Source organism: Otolemur garnettii, unplaced genomic scaffold (assembly GCF_000181295.1).
Source record: "Otolemur garnettii isolate 467f Iridium unplaced genomic scaffold, OtoGar3 scaffold00209, whole genome shotgun sequence".
NCBI lineage: Eukaryota > Metazoa > Chordata > Mammalia > Primates > Galagidae > Otolemur > Otolemur garnettii.
This window is the reverse complement of record NW_003852604.1, coordinates 1,469,435-1,487,964: the sequence shown is the minus strand read 5'-3', so window position 1 is coordinate 1,487,964 and position 18,530 is coordinate 1,469,435. Positions and strand designations below refer to the sequence as shown.

Below are 18,530 nucleotides of genomic sequence, written 5' to 3'. Positions count from 1 at the left end.
TTCCCTCTTTCTAAAACTCCTAATTCCCCTTAAGTTCCCACGACAATTCTTCTGTCATATTATCCAGAACTGTCCTTTCCCCTCTGTCTCTCTGTCAGTGTTTTATCTTTTTATTTTTAGTGTTTTAGAGCTAAAACATCTTGCTCTATCACCCAAGCTGGAGTGCAGTGGCATGATCATGGCTCACAGAAGCCTCAAATTCCTGGGCTCCTGCCTCAACCTCCTGAAGTGCTTGGAATTATAGCTGTGAGCCACTGTGCCCAGACCCTGTTGGTGGGGTTCATGGGCTTGCTGCAATGAGGGAGACAGCCTTTGAGGCACCTCAGTGAGGAAGTGTTAGGATGGATTTGTTGTAGGATTTGGATTTGAACTGATTAATTTGGGCAAAGAATCAATGATCTGATTTTGGTCTGGACTGGGTGCTGTCAGAAAGGCAAGGGCAATTCTACAACTGGGTTTCAATCTTAAAGGTTTTTATCCAGGAGTTGTTGCTCGTTATCCATGTAGCAAGACTAATCACTCAGTAATTTTTGTCAGAGTTGGTTGTATACATGTTGTTGTCTGTGCTTAGTAGTTAGAATAAAATCCAGATTCCATTCCAAGACACATAATCTTGTCACTAATGAGAAGGGTAAAAAAAAACCACTGGTATCTTGAATTGATCAGGTGTTCACACTTGGACTGCAATATTCCTACAAACTGGTTTGTATTATAATTGGCTCACAGCCAAGTGAGCCTAAATAATCTAAACAATCTCATAAAAAAAAACTTTAGACAAAGTTACCCTGAGACCATGATCAAATGAAACAAAACAAGGACACTTTATAATTTTGTCGAAACATAGATAAGAACAAGGTCATCAAACCATCCATATAATCCCTACTTGCCCCCACCTCCAATCTAGAGCAAATCTCTGCTCCTTAGAACTGCCAAGGCCAGGCACAGTGGCTCACACCTGTAATCCTAGCACTCTGGGAGGCCGAGGCAGGTGGATTACTTGAGCTCCTGAGATTGAGACCAGCCTGAGCAAAAACCAAGACCTCATCTCTACTAAAAATAGAAAAAACTGAGGCAAAAGGATCACTTCAGCCCAAGAGTTGGAGGTTGCTGTGAGCTATGATGATGCCACAGCACTCTACCCATGGCAACAGGTTGAGACTGTCTCAACAATAACAACAACAAAAAAGAACTGCTCCCAAATCACTCAACCAAACCCTAAAACTGTAATAGGTTCTAATGCTCTTTTACAGAGATACCCCATAGTATGCATTCCTCCTCTCTGCAACAAGTAATGACCCCCAACTGCCTAACAATGGGTATGCTTCTCCTGGTGTCCAGCTAAAAGGCCTCAGCACTGGCATTCTTCCCTGATCACCTTGACTTTATTTCGATTCCTTGAAGACAGGGACCTCTTTCCTGCTGGGGACTCTCAGGTCTGCTCAGGGCTGGCTCCTTCTCCTTACTCATCTCAGGGGACACTTAACCTCTTAAGAATGAAAGACAAGCAAAATGGTAAAACTTTCTTAAAATGGCAAGGACTAACAATGTAAGGCATAAACCAATTAGTATGACTACAAAACAGGCTGCAATTGCTTTCTAATAGCTTGGCTGTTGGTGAGGCTTTACCAACTAGAACACGGTAGAAAACAAAAGCTCTTAATTCAAGTTCTACCCCCCTTTCCTCTGTGTCTTTACTGACTAGGATGTTGCTGGGAAGTTCTTGAGCAGCTCAAGGTTCAGGCATAGAGCCATGATGCCCTAGACAAAACTGTCCCTCTCTCTGGGCTTCCCACTCTTTGCCTTCATAGCTACCACTCTTAGTGATTCCATAACCTTTTCAATTTCCTACAAAGTTATGATCAGTCTTCTAAATTATTCTCCTGTGTGCTGCCTGTCTTCACAAATTTTTTTTTTTTTTTTTGCTCGTTGCCCACCCCGGTGTGCAGTGCAGTGGTCAGTCATTATACCTCATTTTCAAACTCCTAGGCTCCAGGGATCCTCTCACCTCCATAGTTGGCACTATTAAGTGTGAGCCCACCACACCCAGCTAATTTCTATTTTTTTGGAGTCTACAATCTCTCCATGTTGTTCAGGCTGGTCTCCAACTCCAGTCCTCAAATAATCTTCCTACCTTGGTCTCCCCAAAGTGCTGGGATTACAGGCATGAGGCAATGTACCCGGCCCAGAATGCAAATATCAAGAGGTCAGGAACTATGTTGCATTTATCTCTGTGCCCTGGTGCCACCAACATTTCCACAAACAACTAAAACGTATCTTGAGTGTTATAGCATCTTCTTAGTAGATCCTCCTGCCTCCAGCCACTTTCACCTCCCATGCAGACATCACCTACCTTCTCTAGATTCACCTTTCGTAGCACTCGGAGAGCCCTGAGCAGTCCCACTGAATGGCTGTAGATTTGCTATATGCCTCGCAGCAGCCAAGTCCTTGATAAAGTGGTTTCTGCTATCTAAAATGTTCTTGCCCACCGCTCCCTAATACTTTTTTCTTGCAGATAAAAGTTTTAGTCATCCTTTAAGATCTCACTGCAAAGGGGCATATTGAGTTGGAGAAACTGTTTCTCCGATCCTTCCTTCTCTGCTTCCACACTTCATCTTCCTTTTATTACTACCTGTACTTGACTTCCGTCACAGCTGGTTGCACACCTGTTGATACAGTTTGGATATTGGATCCCCAGAGTTGGCTGTGGGGCCTGGTGAGAGATGTTTGAATCAGATCCCACATGAATGGCTTGGTTCCCTCCGCAGGGTGAATGACTCTCACTTTGTTAGTTCCAGTGACAGCTGGTTGTTCAAAGAAACCTGGAACCACCTCCTCTCCCCTTTGCCCTGCTCCCCAAGTAACACAGCTGCCCCCCTTTCACCTAGTTTGGAAGCTCCCAAGTCGCTCACCAGAAGCTGATGCTGGTGCCCTCAATAAATCTCTTTCCTCTGTAAATTACACAGTCTCAGGTATTTCCTGTATAGCAAAGTACGATGGTCTAACACACCTGTTATCTTTTACAAGAGACCATGAACATTTCAGGGGCAAAGAACTACCTGTTCTCCATGCTTCTGTTTCTTCATTTGTAAAATAAAAATCTCTGCATCCACTTCATAATGCTCTTGTGAGAAGTAAATGAGTTAGTGCATGTAAAAAAAATTTAGAACTATGAATGGCGTTATTCATTTCTGCATCCTTTAGTACTTGTTCCAAACAGGTGTCAATATATATTGCTGCTGAATTTGGACCGGGGCAGGAAACTTTTGAAAGACTGAGCTCTAGAGCTTAGAATTGGGTTGGAAATGTTGATTTTTTTTCAGAACCCTCAACTCTCCCTCCACCTCAAGCTTTGGCAATAGGAGTCAGGGATTAAGTAAAAGAAGACAGACTAACCCTTTACCTAGTGAGGGCTAAGTGGTCATCTGACATGAAGACATCTGCCTTGGAATATTATTTTTAAAAATCTTGCCTGGGTGCCTTTTTCAAATGATACTTATGCTGAAAGCAGTAACATATTAGCTATTACCCAAGAACTGTCCCTCAGCAAGGGACATATCTTTTTCCTATTGTATCAGAAGGATGGGCATAGTACCACCAAATTATAGTAGGAGTGGACGCTGAGGTGGCAAAAGTCATCTAGGAATTGCTGTTCCTAGAGATTTCAAAGAATTATTAGAGGTAAGGGAGTTAGAGGGTGCTCTATGCAGGAGTGAGCAAGACATAAACAGAGACACCAGATGTTTCCTAAAATGAGGTTGGTCTAATGGAGAAGCAGGGAGACGCAGTAGGGAATCCGTGGACTGCAGGTCTCATCCTTCCTATCTGAGATACTGGGGCAGACTGCTGAACCTCTCTGGCTCCTTTGCGCTGGGTTTAATGATTAAATTAAATGAAGTTTGAGTTCCTTTCGGCATTAAGAGGAGGGTGTGGATACATGGAGAGATGATTCTGAGTCTAAATACATGCTTTAACATATCCTGGGCAGCTCTAGCTTGTATGTTCCCTTGGCTCCTTCCAGAGCCTGCTAGGCTTCTCCAGGACTTGTCTGACACTACCTACTGTGAAAGCTTCTTCTGGGTGCAGTGAAGAGCCTGGGTCTCCAATCTCTAGAGGTGGATGATTCCTGAGGCTGTGACCAGATCAGTCCTGGGAAGCAAATGTTATTCTCTGAGATGTTTACAGAGTTTGCTCTTAAATCCAGTCTAATGTGAATCCAAGCTACTTGAGACCTTAAATACTCTTGGTGATGTTTGTATACCATTAACAAGTACTTTTGGATATTCTATTTGTCTAAGTCACATAACAAGCTGTGAAGTTAGTTATTTTTCATCATTTCCATTTCACAAATGAATAAACCCAAAAAAGTTATTTATCCCAAAGTTTGGAACCTTATATAGATTTTGTTATAGAACAAGATTCTGCACACATCTATATTGGCTTTATCCAAGGAAAGCAAATTACAGTGATGGAGAATGGGTCTCAGAATAAGATAATCTCAATTATTCGATGTCCTATGGAATGGCATGCAGCAGAATTAAAATTCCAGCCCTGTCATACTAGAGGGAACTTGGACAAGTTAATGCCCTCGCATCTATGAAAGAAAGAGGACTGACATAAAATAGTGCAGAGCTGCCTGAGACAGTAAACAAGTAAATGCATTATTCCCGGTTCGGTGCCTGTAGCTCAAGTGGCTGAGGCGCCAGCCACATACACCAGAGCTGGTGGGTTCGAATCCAGCCTGGGTCTGCCAAATAACAACTGCAACAAAAAAACAGCCAGGTGTTGTGGCAGAAACCTGTGGTCCCAGCTACTTGGGAGGCAGAGGCAGGAGACTCATTTGAGCCCAGGAGTTGGAGGTTGCTGTGAGCTGTGATGCCACAGCACTCTACCCAGGGTGACAGCTTGAGGCGCTGTCTCAGAAAATAAATAAATAAATAAATAAATAATTCCCTTTCATACTACCTGGAACATGTGGACAGAAATATTGAATCTCTCAGCTGTTGGCGGCACCCATAGCTCAGTGGGTACAGTGCTGGCCACATACACCGAGGATGGCAAGTTGGAACCCAGCTAAAGCTAAAACAACGACAACTGCAACAAAAAAATAGCCAGGCATTGTGGCGGGTCCCTGTAGTCCCAGCTACTTGGGAGGCTGAGGCAAGAGAATCTCTTAAGCTGAAAAGTTTGAGGCTGATGTGAGTTGTGATACTGCAGCATTCTACCCAGGGCAACAGCTTGAGACTCTGTCTCAAAAAAAAAAACACTCAGCAGTTTTTCACAATTTTCCCTATGTGATTTTCCACAATGTAGTTTCTACCTCCAATCTGACTAGAAATGGGCTAGTCAGTCTTCTCTTCAATCAAGGCTTTCTTGGGGATCACATACTTGAAATTAAACCACATGATAGGAAATCTTTCTCATCTTCAGGCTAACCAATATGACTACATATCCAGAGGGCAAAGCAGCATTGCTCTGGTGATTTGGAGGCAGTCTACCTTTTCTAGGCTGACTGGCCTGGGAGTTCTGCCCAGTGGCCTGGCATTATGGAGATTTACCCAGCACGCCTGATTGAGTCTGGCTTTGGCTGGGAGAATAACATTTTATCCAGTGTTGAAATCACTTGAAATTCCCCTTGTTCATCCAAAGATATAGAAATAAAAAAAAGTAACTCAGGGTCTTTCTAAGAAGAGAATTTTATTATTAGCTATTCTTGCATCTTTTATTTTCTACATGGTATGTGTCAAAAACATAGCCATCTGAGAAATTTTACGTTAAGAATCGTAAGTACACAGATGTCTCACACCCATGTACATTTCATAATTCATAAAATTATCTTTTTACTCTATCTGTAGTCTTCAAAATACTATAGAAGTTTTTCAGCCAAGAGATTAAGTTTTTATCATTTTATCATTTTTGAGTGCACCAACATTCATTCAGAGAGCTCATTTTTGGGTTTAAAGTGGAGGTGGGATGAAGCAGGAGTACAAACCACTCTTTTTAAAGAACACCCTGACACACACACACACACACACACACACACACACACACACGGGATAAATCAATGGAAGAGAAATCCAAATTCTGTTCCTCCCTTCCCTTTCCTCTTCCCTAATTTTTTTCTCACCCTGGTGGAGGTCTTTCTGCTTCTATTTCTTCCTTTTTATGGAGGGAAACAATGTTCAGGTACCTCATGAAGAACTGAAAATTCACAAATAAAATTCATTGTAAACAACTTTTCAGATAAGTCTTCCTGAAATATTTACTTGTTCTCTCCCTGTTTGACAAGTGGTCACAACAATGAGTCATCCATTGGGCTTTAATCCACAGCAGCCTGAAATAACAGTAATACCCAGGCTATGACTATACTTTCCATTTTTATTAAAACTCTCACTTCCCTGAAGCCTGATTATATTAAAGCTAATTTCAGTCCCTGCTTGGCCTTCAAGCTTGTATTAATTTGCAAGCTTTTCCAAATCACCCACTTAAATCAATACAAGAAAAATGGAATCTCTTCTTTCTCACAGAGAAGCCTTTTCTAAAAGCAGTGGGATAGAAGGAATCCTTTTTATAAAATAAAAGGGGCTAGGAACTAAATTTAGGTACCTTTTAATAACTACATCATAGCATAGAGGCCCTAACCATATTCAGACCTAAGAAGCAAGGGAATTAAATAACAAGTCTAAATAACAAAATCTTTTGGATTATAAATCCTTAAAAGTATATACTTCCACAATTTCATCATTACCCTTACCTATACTAGATGCCCATCAGGAACAGTGGTCCACTGTCAGTCCCTTATTCAATCTGACTTATCCATTTTGGCTAAACATGATGAAATTTCTTGCACCGTCTCCATGTTTACAGTTTTGTTATGACTTGAGTGCTGTGCTCATTTCCCCTTTATCTTTTTCTAAGAAGTTCCCTCGCACTTCTTTTGAAAGCTATCATAAGTTTGTTGAAAAACAAACTGAAACATAGCTCTGTGCACAGTGCTGGTAATGTGCTTAGTAAAGATTGGTTGCATCTGGGACTTGTTCAAGAAGTAAACTTTTCCTGTCTCCTCCCATTCAATAGTTAGTACTCAGACCTTTTCTGGACCTTCTGCTATTTCAAATCTACCTCTTATATATACAAATTCCTTCATATGCAACTTCAAAGTGCTTAAGAGGTGCCAATGATTTCTGAAACTTATGCAGATGTCTGCCCTACTACGTGCTGGATATAAAAACACTTAGAAAGGGATCACTTTTGGGGGGGGCATCCTTTTATTTATTTTTGTTTACATTTTTATTTATTTATTTTTTGGAGACAAAGGTTCATTCTGTTGCCCTCGGTAGAGTGCCGTGGTATCAGAGCTCACAGCAACCTCAAAGTCTTGGGCTTAAGCGATTCTCTTGCCTCGGTCTCCCAAGTAGCTGGGACTAGAGGAGCCCACCACTACACCCAGCTTTTTTGTCATTGTTGTTGTCATTGTTGCTTAGGAGGCCCCAGCTGGGTTCAAATCCACCAGTCCCAGTGCATGTGGCTAGCTAACCGCTGAGCTATGGGCACGGAACCTGTTCAAATGTTTTTTGATTTTTTTATTTATATTCGACAGGCTAAATCATTTTAGCTCTAGCAAGCTAATAAATAGTATTAAGAAATTTTAGATGCTGCACCCAAATGTTTACCATTGCCTAACTTTTTACTAAGCTGGAAACTCTTCCCTGTTTCTCTCCTCATGATTTCTATTGTGTATTCAGCCAGAGATTCAACTCCTACCTCCTCCAAGAAACTATTCTGAGTCCTTGTTTATCTCCTTCAACCCCGTAACAAATCCTCACCTTTCAATTCCAGCATAGCATTGATCTCATATATATACGCACACATATATACATATATGTATGTATGCATATATATAAAGAAACCATATTTCCACAAATGCATACTGGAAATCAGAGCCTCACCTCTTCTGAACTTCCAAAAGGCCTGGGTTCCTCTTGTAATGCCGACTTCACATGGGAAAGGATACAAGCTAAGCTACCCACTTCCACTCCATGCAACCTATGGGAGCTGGCCCTGACTCATGGTTCATTTAGCAATATGGAAGCCTTGATTAATTAATTAAACTAAATCAACCTGGGCCCTCAATCCAAAATCTTGAGCCTTAATTAACTGGCAAGTATAAAATAAATAATATATTGAGAACTTTTGGTCACAATGCACTATTAGTACATGGGTCTTGCTGAAAATGATCTTTTCTATTAATGCCCACATTAACTAACCTTCCATATTCTACATGGTTCTTTTTTATTTTTAGCTGGGACTGGGTTTGAACCTGCCACCTCCAGCATATGGGGCCAGCGCCCTACTCCTTTGAGCCACAGGCGCTGCCCTATATGTGGTTCTTATAAGAACATTAAATGTAGAGCCCTGCCCCTCTGTTGAGCAGCACAGAAGCTTTGCTGTGTATTGTTCCAGAATCTCTGGCATTTCCAGTGGGAACAGAGTGGGCCTCACCCTCTCCTCATGACTAAGTACAGAGAATGTGAGGTGACTTTTTAACCTGAGTAATATTCCATCCATTGTCTACACATGCCTGGTTACAGTGTATCACTGCATTGCTGATTACAGAAACGTGAGATAACCTGGTAAAAGCTGTGCCCAATCCAATATTCAAAAAAATTCAATAGTGGGCACTTTAAACAAGGCTATATTACTGCATATCCCCAGCATTACCATTCATAAGTTGGGTGGGCCTAATCACTTTCCTAAATGGAACCTTAAGATCTCCAGCTGCTCTCTTCTTTGCCAGGTATGGGCAACAAATACTGACTACTAACACTAAAATTTGTTACTAACTTACAAGGACATGTAATGGGGATTTTTTTCAGTGCTGAGGATGGGTATATGAATACATCTTCCAATCTTTTGTGATAAAGTAGTACAGGGGAGATTTATAAACAAACCTCTAAGAGGACAGAAGCTTCACAATAAGATCTGTATTCAAACTTAGTGTGCCACATGCTAGCTGTGAAACTTTAACCACGTCTCTCTGAAACTGTTTCCTCATCTGCCAAATGGGAGGACCACCACTGCCCTCCACACTGTTCTCCCAAGGTTGCCATAAAAGTTACACACAACATACATAACATCCCTGGCATACTATCTCAATATAGCAGACACTGAATAAATGTTAGCTATTATTTTTATTGTCAAAGAGTTTAAATTGGCTAAAAGCCATGATTTTAATTCAAAGCTTCAGCCTTCTCAGGCAAGTTTTCCAGAGCTAGAGTTTAAATAGGTATCTCTTCTCTATGCAAGGCTGTTAAATACCTGTAAAGGTTAGTGAAGGATGCTATTCCCACCCCTAATATCCCTAGTACTTCCACCCGCAATGCCCCTAATACACACACACACACACACCCACCCGTGCATGGGCGTGTCCACACACCCACCCCCACCTGGATCTGTATGCCCATTTGTTCATGTCTCCAACCCTACTTGACGAAAATGCCTGTGGTCTTAAAGGTTTTCGGAAATTTAAGATGGGAAAGGAAGGCTCTAAGGAACTGTGTATTCCATCAGATAAGTAAGGATGGGGCTAAATGCTACATTTTCTTTTCATTAGCAGTATAACGGCTCCCATGTGCTGGGATCCCAGTCTGATGTGAAGAAATGACACGAAGGTCACGGATGGACCTGACTGTCCACTGTGAAAGCTCTTGTAGCACCTTTAGGCCCCACAGCTTTTTCTCAAAGAGACCACCATCTCCAACAACAGGCACTCCGTCAGCCTCATTGGGGGGGATCTTGTGTTCCAGGAATACCATTAACTCCTCCAGTTGGTAAGCAAAGGCAGAGACTTGGAGTAGAACAGTATGTATGGCTTGATGGAAGTCACCTTCAGTTGGGGTAAAATGTACCTGCTGGTCTTCTAACAGCCTGGCCAGCATAACGTGGAACGTACGATAAGCTTGGAGGTTCTCTTGGAGTCGCTCTGCCTCACTCAGCTCACTCCACTTATCAGTACTTGCCATTGGGACACCATCCACAGAGTCCAGGTTGATGTTGTTGTTCAGACCTTGATACTTCACCTGGCCAAGGATATAGGAAAACAGCACATCTTCTGTAATCACCTCAGTGTTTGTACTTAAATCTCCCCTGCATATAAAATCTTGTTCACCTCCCTGATCAAAGATCCGAATTGTAAAGAAAATTTCTAGAACAAGAATTCTTAATTTGGGATCCATGACTGAACTTTAGAAGACTCAATATTCCCTGAAATTGAGTTATCTGGGCATCTTTCTTGGGAGAAAGTTCACAGCTTTCTTTAAGTTCTGAAGGTTGAAAATCATTGCTTTAGAGAAAGTTTTCCTTCCCACTCCAAAGTATCTCCTAGAAACTGGATTATTTTAATCATACTGGAGTCTCAGTATTTTAAACATACTTGAAGACACTGGCCACACCTAGGAAGCTCTGGTATGCAGTTAGTGCAGAATTTCTCTACACCCTCATCCCAAGTACCCATTCTCAAGTGAAGTCAATCCGTTAGAAAATGCAGTAGAAATTAGTAAAAAGGTAATCGGTGTCTAATGTCTGACTGGAGAGGCTGTACAAAGATAAAACAATTCTCAGAGAATAGTCTAAATTCACAACTCCCCACAAGGGGCTGGAGCATTTCCACAGTAGGCCTTAGTGGAGACTGATGAGGATCCTCTACTGTCAGAAAACCAAGCTGAAACTTCATGGTTAGCATCTTAAGAATTTAATACTTCCACAAGTCTCTGGGTGACCTTTCTATTTAGACAAAGGTACATTTTTTGATGTGTAATACTAAAAAGTGGGTGACTAATACAGTATAGAAGAAATTGGTAGGATTTATAAATTTCTCCAAAGTTCCTACTGCTTTTCCTCCCCATCCCATAGACCTTTCATTTACGTAGCTCAAAAATTCTTAACGGTGTCTAATGAAGAACCCTAACTTAAAGGGCCCATAGTTTACCTATTCTGGCAGAATATAGACAATCAAATTAGGAAATAGCCTCCGAAGACATATAGCCAATACAACCTAGAATGTCACATACATTTTCTTATTCACTAAATAATAGGTCTAAAAAGCCTGAGGGAAGAAAATAAGGTCACTTGAGTTTCCTCATGAAGGAGCCATGGCAAATAACAGATGTCCAATCTATGAATGACTATATGATGAGAGCTTTCATAATTGTTAATGGAGCTTGAGTATGATGGTGTGGGGCTGGATTAGAAGAGGTAAAAAGAAAATGGACAACAGCAAAATAGGTAACTTACATAAGATTCCATAAGAGCAGTCAGGTCTGAACGAATCTTCCTTGCTAGCCAGATAGAGCGGCTACAGAGGTCCCGGCGATGAGGGGTCAGCGAGGAATGCTCTGCAAAAGCCATCCCCTACCTCAACTGTCCCAGGAAACAAGTGAGCTGGGTTTGCTTCTGTCTACACTGGTCCAAATAAGAAATGTGACTCTCACAGACTAAATCCACTGGGCATTCTCTACTAATGGGATTGTACACCCCACCCCCACCCCATGCCTGACTCAGAGGTGGCAGCAAATTCCTGGCTGTGGACTTTTTTGTGCCTGTGGAATCAAAGGGCCCTTTTAAATCAGCTTTTTTTCCCTGCAGCGTCTGCCTCCATCTCTCTCCTCCACTCAGTACTCAGCACACTTGTTTTTATGTCATTGTTTTGCTTTTGCACTTAGCAACAAGGTCACTATCACACTAATCCTCATGACACCTCTGCCTAATGTAATCTATTTTATAAACACATATCAGTTTATTTTATTATCATACTCCTCACACTCCCTATGCCTTTTTTTTTTTTTTGGTCTGAAAAAGTGTTTAACAGCATTGCTATTATTAATATAGCTGCCATTTATTAAGCATCTATCATGGGTCACATACTGTGTTAAAAAGCTTTAAAACAATGCTCATTTGATACTGAGACTGATTCTGAGGTAAATATTATTTCCCCCATATACCAGGAAGAAACTGAAGCTTTTAAGAAGTAAAATAATATAACAAAATCCAAAAACTAGGCTAAAGTTTAAATAGGCCTTTTGATTCCGCAGTTGTTTCTCCCACTGATGTTCCTATTTCATTCTTTCTTTAGGTAGCTCACATTCTGTTTAAGAATAAAGGTTGTATGAAGTAGACCCTTTAAAAATACAGCATTTTTCCCACTCCTATCCTTTTATAGTAACTATTGAGTGTTTTTTAAACTTACATTTGATTAAAAATAACCAAGGGAGCATCTCTAATCTCAAGCATGGTGTCTTCTTGGTAGCTATAGCATGAGGAAGGTACTGTTTAAGCCTGTTCTCTTCCGAGGACAGGAAATACCCAAACCTAACTTGGTAACATTTCTAAGGCAGTCTTGCTCAAGTGACAACATGCTTTTCTTTTCCTTCCCTAGCCCAGTCATATCACATGCTTCTTAATAAAACTGAGAGAATGAGCAAGGCATTGAAACAAGGGCAAAAAGATCTAAAAGGTACTTGGAGAGTTGTCAGCCTATTGCATTCAACTCAGAGTATGATGTTAATTGGGTAAGAACTGCAAATTTCATCCTCAATTCAATCAGTTAGCATTAACTATTTTGTATCATAGATGCTGCCAATAAGTTGAAACACATTCCACCTCAGGAGCAAATTTACATAGGTAAACAATGAGGAATGTTAGGGAGAGGCCTGGGCAGCTGCCACTGTAGAACTCTCCTGTAGTACCTTCCTATAATAAGGAAGGAGGATTATACTTTTTTTCTTCTTGTTAAAGGTCAGTACTTGATATGGACACTGAGTTTTGTGAAAAAGCACTGATATCAAATGCTATCAAGGTTTAGTCATTAGCAGAGTGAAGTTTTTTTTGGGGGGTGGGGGACCAGAGTATCACTTTGAACACAAAGCAACCTCAAACTCTTGGGATCAAGCAATTCTCTTGCCTTAGCCTCTCCAGTAGCTGGGACTACAGGTGCCCAGCACAATGCCCAGCTATTTTTAGAGATAAGGTCTCACTCTGGCTAAGGCTGGTCTCAAACTAGTCAGCTCAGACAATCCACTGGCCTTGGCTTCCCAGAGTGCTAGGATTACAAGCGTGAGCCAACATGCACGGTAGAGTAGAGTGAAATTAACACCAAATAATCCTTAATGTTCCAGCTACTAGATTAACACGGTCAACTTCTCCTAGAAGGCTGTCAAAATATCAAAGAGATTTCCTTGTTTGCTGAATGATCACAGAATCATATGGCATTTCAGTGTCAAAAACCAAGACCTAAACTGAGTCAAACGTAAATTGTATGATTCTTAATGAGTGAATAATATAATCTACATAAAACCCACTCTGAGGGGCATCTGGTTTTTTGTTTCTCCCTAGGCTAACTATAACTCAGTACAACCAAGGAAGACAGGTTGCTCCCATGAAGACAACTTTTATTTTTCTTCTTTACAATATTTATTTTGAATATGTCTTACCTAGATTAAGAGAAAACAAGAATTTGAAAAGCAAAGTATCCCTTTTATTATAATTTCTTTTTACATAACCTCTTCGACCTAGATCCAGGTTAACTACCTGTCTCTCCCACCAAAGGAGAAGGGTCCTGCATATTACAACAGGCAAAAAGGCTTTTAGGAAATAAAATATTTTAAATTGATCCATTACACTTTTTCAGTTTTCTGGAGTACATTGGAAAGTAGGAAAAAGACAGAAGGAAGAAATGGTATTTCAAACAACCAGACTATAATAACCTTAGTTAGGTTGGTAGTATACTCTTTTATATTTTATTCCAAACAAGTATAAAGGAGGATCAAGTGCTCTATGTGGATGCTTTTCTATACCTTAATTTTTTTTTTTTTTTTTTTGCTCCCAAGACTCCCATGGCCAGTGTTTTCCAGACTCTCTGAAGCATATTAAGGAGTCTCAATTATGCAAAATAACCTGGGCAACCGCAAACAAGAGGGAAGCACATCTCCCAGAAATAACAAAGTTGTACCTTAATTACACTTTCAGAATTTAGAAGTGCCAACTCAAAATGGAGAATATGCAGGGGAAAAGTTATTAGAAAGGTAACAGAGTTTGACTAAGAGTACAAAATGTAAAATTTTAAGATTCAAAGAGCTCCTTAAAAAACAATAAAATAAACATGTAGAGCAGAATGGAAAATAGGAAGAGGGTTTAGATGATTTTATTTATATCAACTTTTTACTATCCTAGCACCCCTTTTTCAAAAAAAAAAAATTATAAAGTCCATAAAAAACACTTTAAAATTTATTGCCAACTGCTACAATAATTTATTATAGGGTAATGATAACTATGAAGACCAAATAAAGAAATAGGAAAAAAAAAATAAGAGAAAGGAAAAAAAGAAAGGAAAAGAGCAGGAAGTTTCTAATTAGAATTAGCTAGTTGCTTTTTGTGAAGTATTTGAGCAATAGTACAAGAAAGGAGAACATTTTCCCTATCTCAGAAAGAGGTTTTTTAATATGCAGTTTGCTTTTGTTTATGTAGGTGTCTAAAATATCTGATGGCTAACCAAGGCAAAATGAAATTTATGGAGACAAAAAAAGTGTGACGACAAAAGTTTAGTCTCAGTTAGAGATGCTAACTAGTGAAATGGTATTAAAAGGGACTTATTTGAGAGCAGAACAATTTTGATGTAGGCTCATCCAACCAATCTTAAAATATTTTCAAATATACTCAAAATACCAAAGTCAACTCTGAATCCTTACTGTGGTCAGGAAAGCATATTCTACATCCTTTCTATCCTTACTTCATTTTCTACCCCCACATCAGAAGGATGGCAGATCTGTAACAAATCTCTGAGAAGAAACAAGAGTGCATTTAAGACTGTTCACTGTAGGTCTCACTCTGTATTTCTGGCATCCCAACCACTGACATGAGTGGGTGTAAACTAAGCCTCTTTTCAAAAATGACATTTTGTTACCCCTTGTTTTGGGAAAAAATAAATAAAAAGGATTGATAAACTTGGTAGTTTTAGTGGCTGTAAAAAACAAGCTGTTGCTTATTTTGTTTTCAGCAAAACTTCATTCTTTCCAAAAGCCATCATATTTTTATGCCAATAAAACAATGAATAGGGTAAGCCTTCAATTCCAGCTTCTGAGGTACACAGAAAGATAGGAATTGCCCTTGCAATTCTCTAAAAATGAGCCTAAATATTTTTACTCTTCTGGGAGTTATGAATTACCCATCTCTACCATGGACAGTAATAAGCAATCTATACCCCATGAAAATCCCTATCCCAGAAAAGTGGTGATTTCCAGAAATTTAGGTGCAAAACAAAGCCATTATTCTATAGATTATTAATTTGTCTATCGAAGCCTTTACTCTTCTGAAGTGTTACTAAAAGGGAAACAACACAGCAAAGTTTTCTTTGACTTAACACTTTAGGACTTACAGATTTTGTTTCTTCACTAAACGGCAGTGTCCTTCACTAAACAGGGACCTGGAATGAACCAATGATAAAGCAAAGCAAGAAACAAAACAAGGGAAGGGGCCAGAGTTGGGCCAATAGGAAGGGTATGTAAAGAAATGATAGAGAAAAGAACAAATTCACAAGAGAAAATCTTCTCTGTAATTTAGATCCTCAACAACCCTCCTTATCCCCTTGAAATTCCTGAATCTCAATGCTCTAAAAATCTTTAAAGACCATACTAGTTACCACGAACCTAACATCCTTCCCCCAAAAGCAGTAAGTAGGTTATTGTAGTGACTTTGTTAGTGCTGAGGACCAGCTTTCTTTAAAGGCCACTGGAGAGCTATGATTTCAGAGGCTGGCTGTGCTTCTTTAACTCTATGTCTTGTTTTCAAAGTACCTCTTATGGAAAGGATCACATGCCAGAAAAATCTAACTTCTCAGTCCAGCCTCACAAAATATAGCAACAAAGACAAAAATAAAAAATAAAAATCAAACTTTCTGTTAATAAATAAGAAATCTCAGGTTCCACAACACAAAGACACACATGTTCAAAGTGCAAATTTCTGCTATTAGTCTGGGACTTTTCTCACTGTCTCACTGATAAAGAGCCCTGCCTTGCAGTCCAAGAGACTGTACAGAGGGCAGCCCCTCCCCACCCCCCCAGGAGTATGCTTCCAAGCAAGTGAGCACCATTGAGAGCCATATGGAGGGTTGGGAAGGGGACTGAGATGCTGGGATCCAGGAAGAAGGAGGTGGTCCCCATGTATCCTTCCTTTCCAAACCCAGTGGGGAATGGAGGAAGAGGGGGTGAGAGATGTGTGCTGTTTTGAACAGCTCACCCTGCTAAGGGGCCCTAAAGTGCCAAGTCAAGCTGCCAGCCTCTGGAGATTAGAATTTTAAGATAATTGAGGATAAGTGTGCCATAGTGGGTAAAAGCCAGAACCGTAGGGCAGCAGTAGAGAAGGAGAAGGGATTTAGAAGACAGTAATATACTATTAAAGAGTTAGAAGCTGATCCAGAGCACATCAGAGTTACGGGTTGGAAAGGGGATCTGCCAACGAGCGGGAAGTCTGCTGTTGGCTAGAACTGAGTATGAGGATGGCCCTCACTTTAAGAGCTGCTGCTTCTTTTTTGTCTACCTTTGTTGGTAAAGACAGTATCAATTTTATAAGGGGGACCAGAAAGGGATAAGAGAGAGGGATGGGGATGGGGGGATGTGCATATGTGTGCTGTGATCCACAATGGAAAGAGCAGGCCCTTCAGTTATCTTACTAGATTTTAAATGCTTTAAATTTTTTTTTTTTTTTGTCCTTTTAAACTTTTAAATACAAAGTCTGAGCTGTCCCAGTGCCCCAAGTCTTCCCTTCCACTAAGGTCCAGTAGAGTCTGAATCTTCAATCAGAACCTCTGTGGTAGCACCGAGTATATCCGAGTTCATCACCAGCCCTTCAGTGCCCCCACTGCTGCCGCTTCCCACAAAGATCTTCCCATCAGCCATCAGGCTCACCCGTTCTGTCCCACTGCAGTAAGACTTTGACATCCCTTCAGCTTCCAGCAGCAGGCACTCTCCAGAGGTTGAGTTTCCCAAGGGCTCAGGAAGAAGAGGAAGACCCTGACCATCTGCAGGCTGTGTCAGGGACTCTGGGTTGGTGCCCAAGATATCTGTGCTGGTGATGAGGGCGCCTGCATTGGCAGCCAGAGCTTCTGCGATCAGCACCTCAGGGTGGCTTTTTGCTTTATGTGCCACTACACTGTCCTTCTTCTCAAATTTTTTGCCACAGATATTGCAAGAAAACTGGTAGAAGGAGTCTGCATCATGTTTCTTCATGTGCCAATTAAGGGATGCCTTTTGCCGGCAAGTAAATCCACAGATCTCACATCTACAGAAGAGTAGAAAAGAAATGGCTAAACAAGCAGAAATAAAGAGAGCTCTTATTCAGGGTCAGGGTGAGAACTGGAGCTCATAAATATACATGATAATTAGCAACATATACTTTTGTGAAGGATTAGGAAATGTTGCTAGATGGGAAACTAGTCTGAATTTCTTTTCCCTGTTTGCTTGAAAAACAAAGGCCACTAAGTAGCTCACCCCAATCAATACCCACTTTTTAATTTGATAATGGTCAATAGCAGTGGCAGCTACAATGTTTGTAAAGGAGCAAGTCTTCAAGTGGGATATATATACTTCTCACCCAGATGTTCATCAGTAAATAAATACTCACTGTAATGGCTTCTCGCCAGTGTGAATCATCCGGTGCACTGCCAGATTGTGAGAACTTTTAAAGGCCCGAGCACAATATTCACAGATATAATCCCTTTGATCTAAGAAAAATAATGAGGTTAGTGTTCTGTTTAGACACTCACAAAGTGTTTTCCTTAGCTTATAAGCAGACGATTGGGCAGGTCAACTTAGAGTAAAAGATATGTTGGTTTCAATGCGTAAACATTTGGGGTAAACAACACACATACACACACACATGTGCGCGCGTATGTATACACACAGTCTTCATCTTTTTTTTTTTAATCCATTCATTTATAACAAAAAGACCTGTTTAGAAAAAAATCAAAAAAACTTGACAGAAATACGAGAACTGCAAACCTAACCCAGGTCTTAGGTAAAATAGTTCACCAAGTAAAAAACTACACTTTCCATGAATCTTATTTTTTAAACAGTTATTTCACAGATCATGAAGGCTGAATGCTTTTACAGAATCCGGCATTAAAATAAAACAAAAACAAGAATTTAGCATTTCACAGAAAAACACTGATCCATATCTAAAATAATTATACTTTATTTCAGGTTTAAAAGACATTCCCAAGATAAATGAAATTCTCACAAAAGACTCAAGTTGTTGCTATCATATACATGTAAATAGTACTTATATTTCTTATTCCCCTATCCCACATCTTCTGCACCATTCAACTACCTTTCTCTATCATGTCACAACCTCCACCCCTGACCCATCCAATCACACAGAATTTTCGATAAATTTGGTAAAATCCACAGGACAAAGGAGCATTTGTATTTATCACTTTGTTGTGGAGCCCATGGACAAAGAGGTGCTCAAAGTACCTTTTTTTTTTT

General features: G+C 40.3%; 2 protein-coding genes across 3 annotated transcripts in view; both read right to left on the bottom strand.

Moving 5' to 3' along the window:
- Window positions 1-9,444: 9,444 nt before the first annotated feature.
- Window positions 9,445-11,471, bottom strand: CNTF (ciliary neurotrophic factor). Its single transcript, XM_003801360.3, has 2 exons — window positions 11,290-11,471; window positions 9,445-10,076 (listed from the first exon to the last, which is right to left on the bottom strand). The coding sequence occupies exons 1-2, from the start codon at window positions 11,401-11,403 to the stop codon at window positions 9,591-9,593; spliced, it is 600 nt and encodes a 199-aa protein (XP_003801408.1). The 5' UTR covers window positions 11,404-11,471; the 3' UTR covers window positions 9,445-9,590.
- Window positions 11,472-16,708: 5,237 nt separating this feature from the next.
- The window catches only part of ZFP91 (ZFP91 zinc finger protein), a 43,930-nt gene continuing 42,108 nt past the window's right edge, over window positions 16,709-18,530 (bottom strand). For both annotated transcript variants that reach the window (XM_012812456.2, XM_003801359.3), the window contains exons 10-11: window positions 17,668-17,767; window positions 16,709-17,325 (exon numbers count right to left, since the gene is read on the bottom strand). In XM_012812456.2, coding sequence (XP_012667910.1) covers window positions 16,815-17,325; window positions 17,668-17,767 — 611 coding nt within the window. In that variant the 3' untranslated portion in view covers window positions 16,709-16,814. The remainder of the gene's footprint in view (window positions 17,326-17,667; window positions 17,768-18,530) is intronic.

Excerpts from the sequence above, each read along its gene's own strand:
- CNTF (XM_003801360.3), bottom strand. The coding sequence starts at position 11,403 with ATGGCTTTTGCAGAGCATTCCTCGCTGACCCCTCATCGCCGGGACCTC. Across the intron at positions 10,077-11,289 it reads CTGCTCTTATGGAATCTTAT|GTGAAGTATCAAGGTCTGAA; the intron begins GTAAGTTACCTA and ends ATCCTTGGCCAG.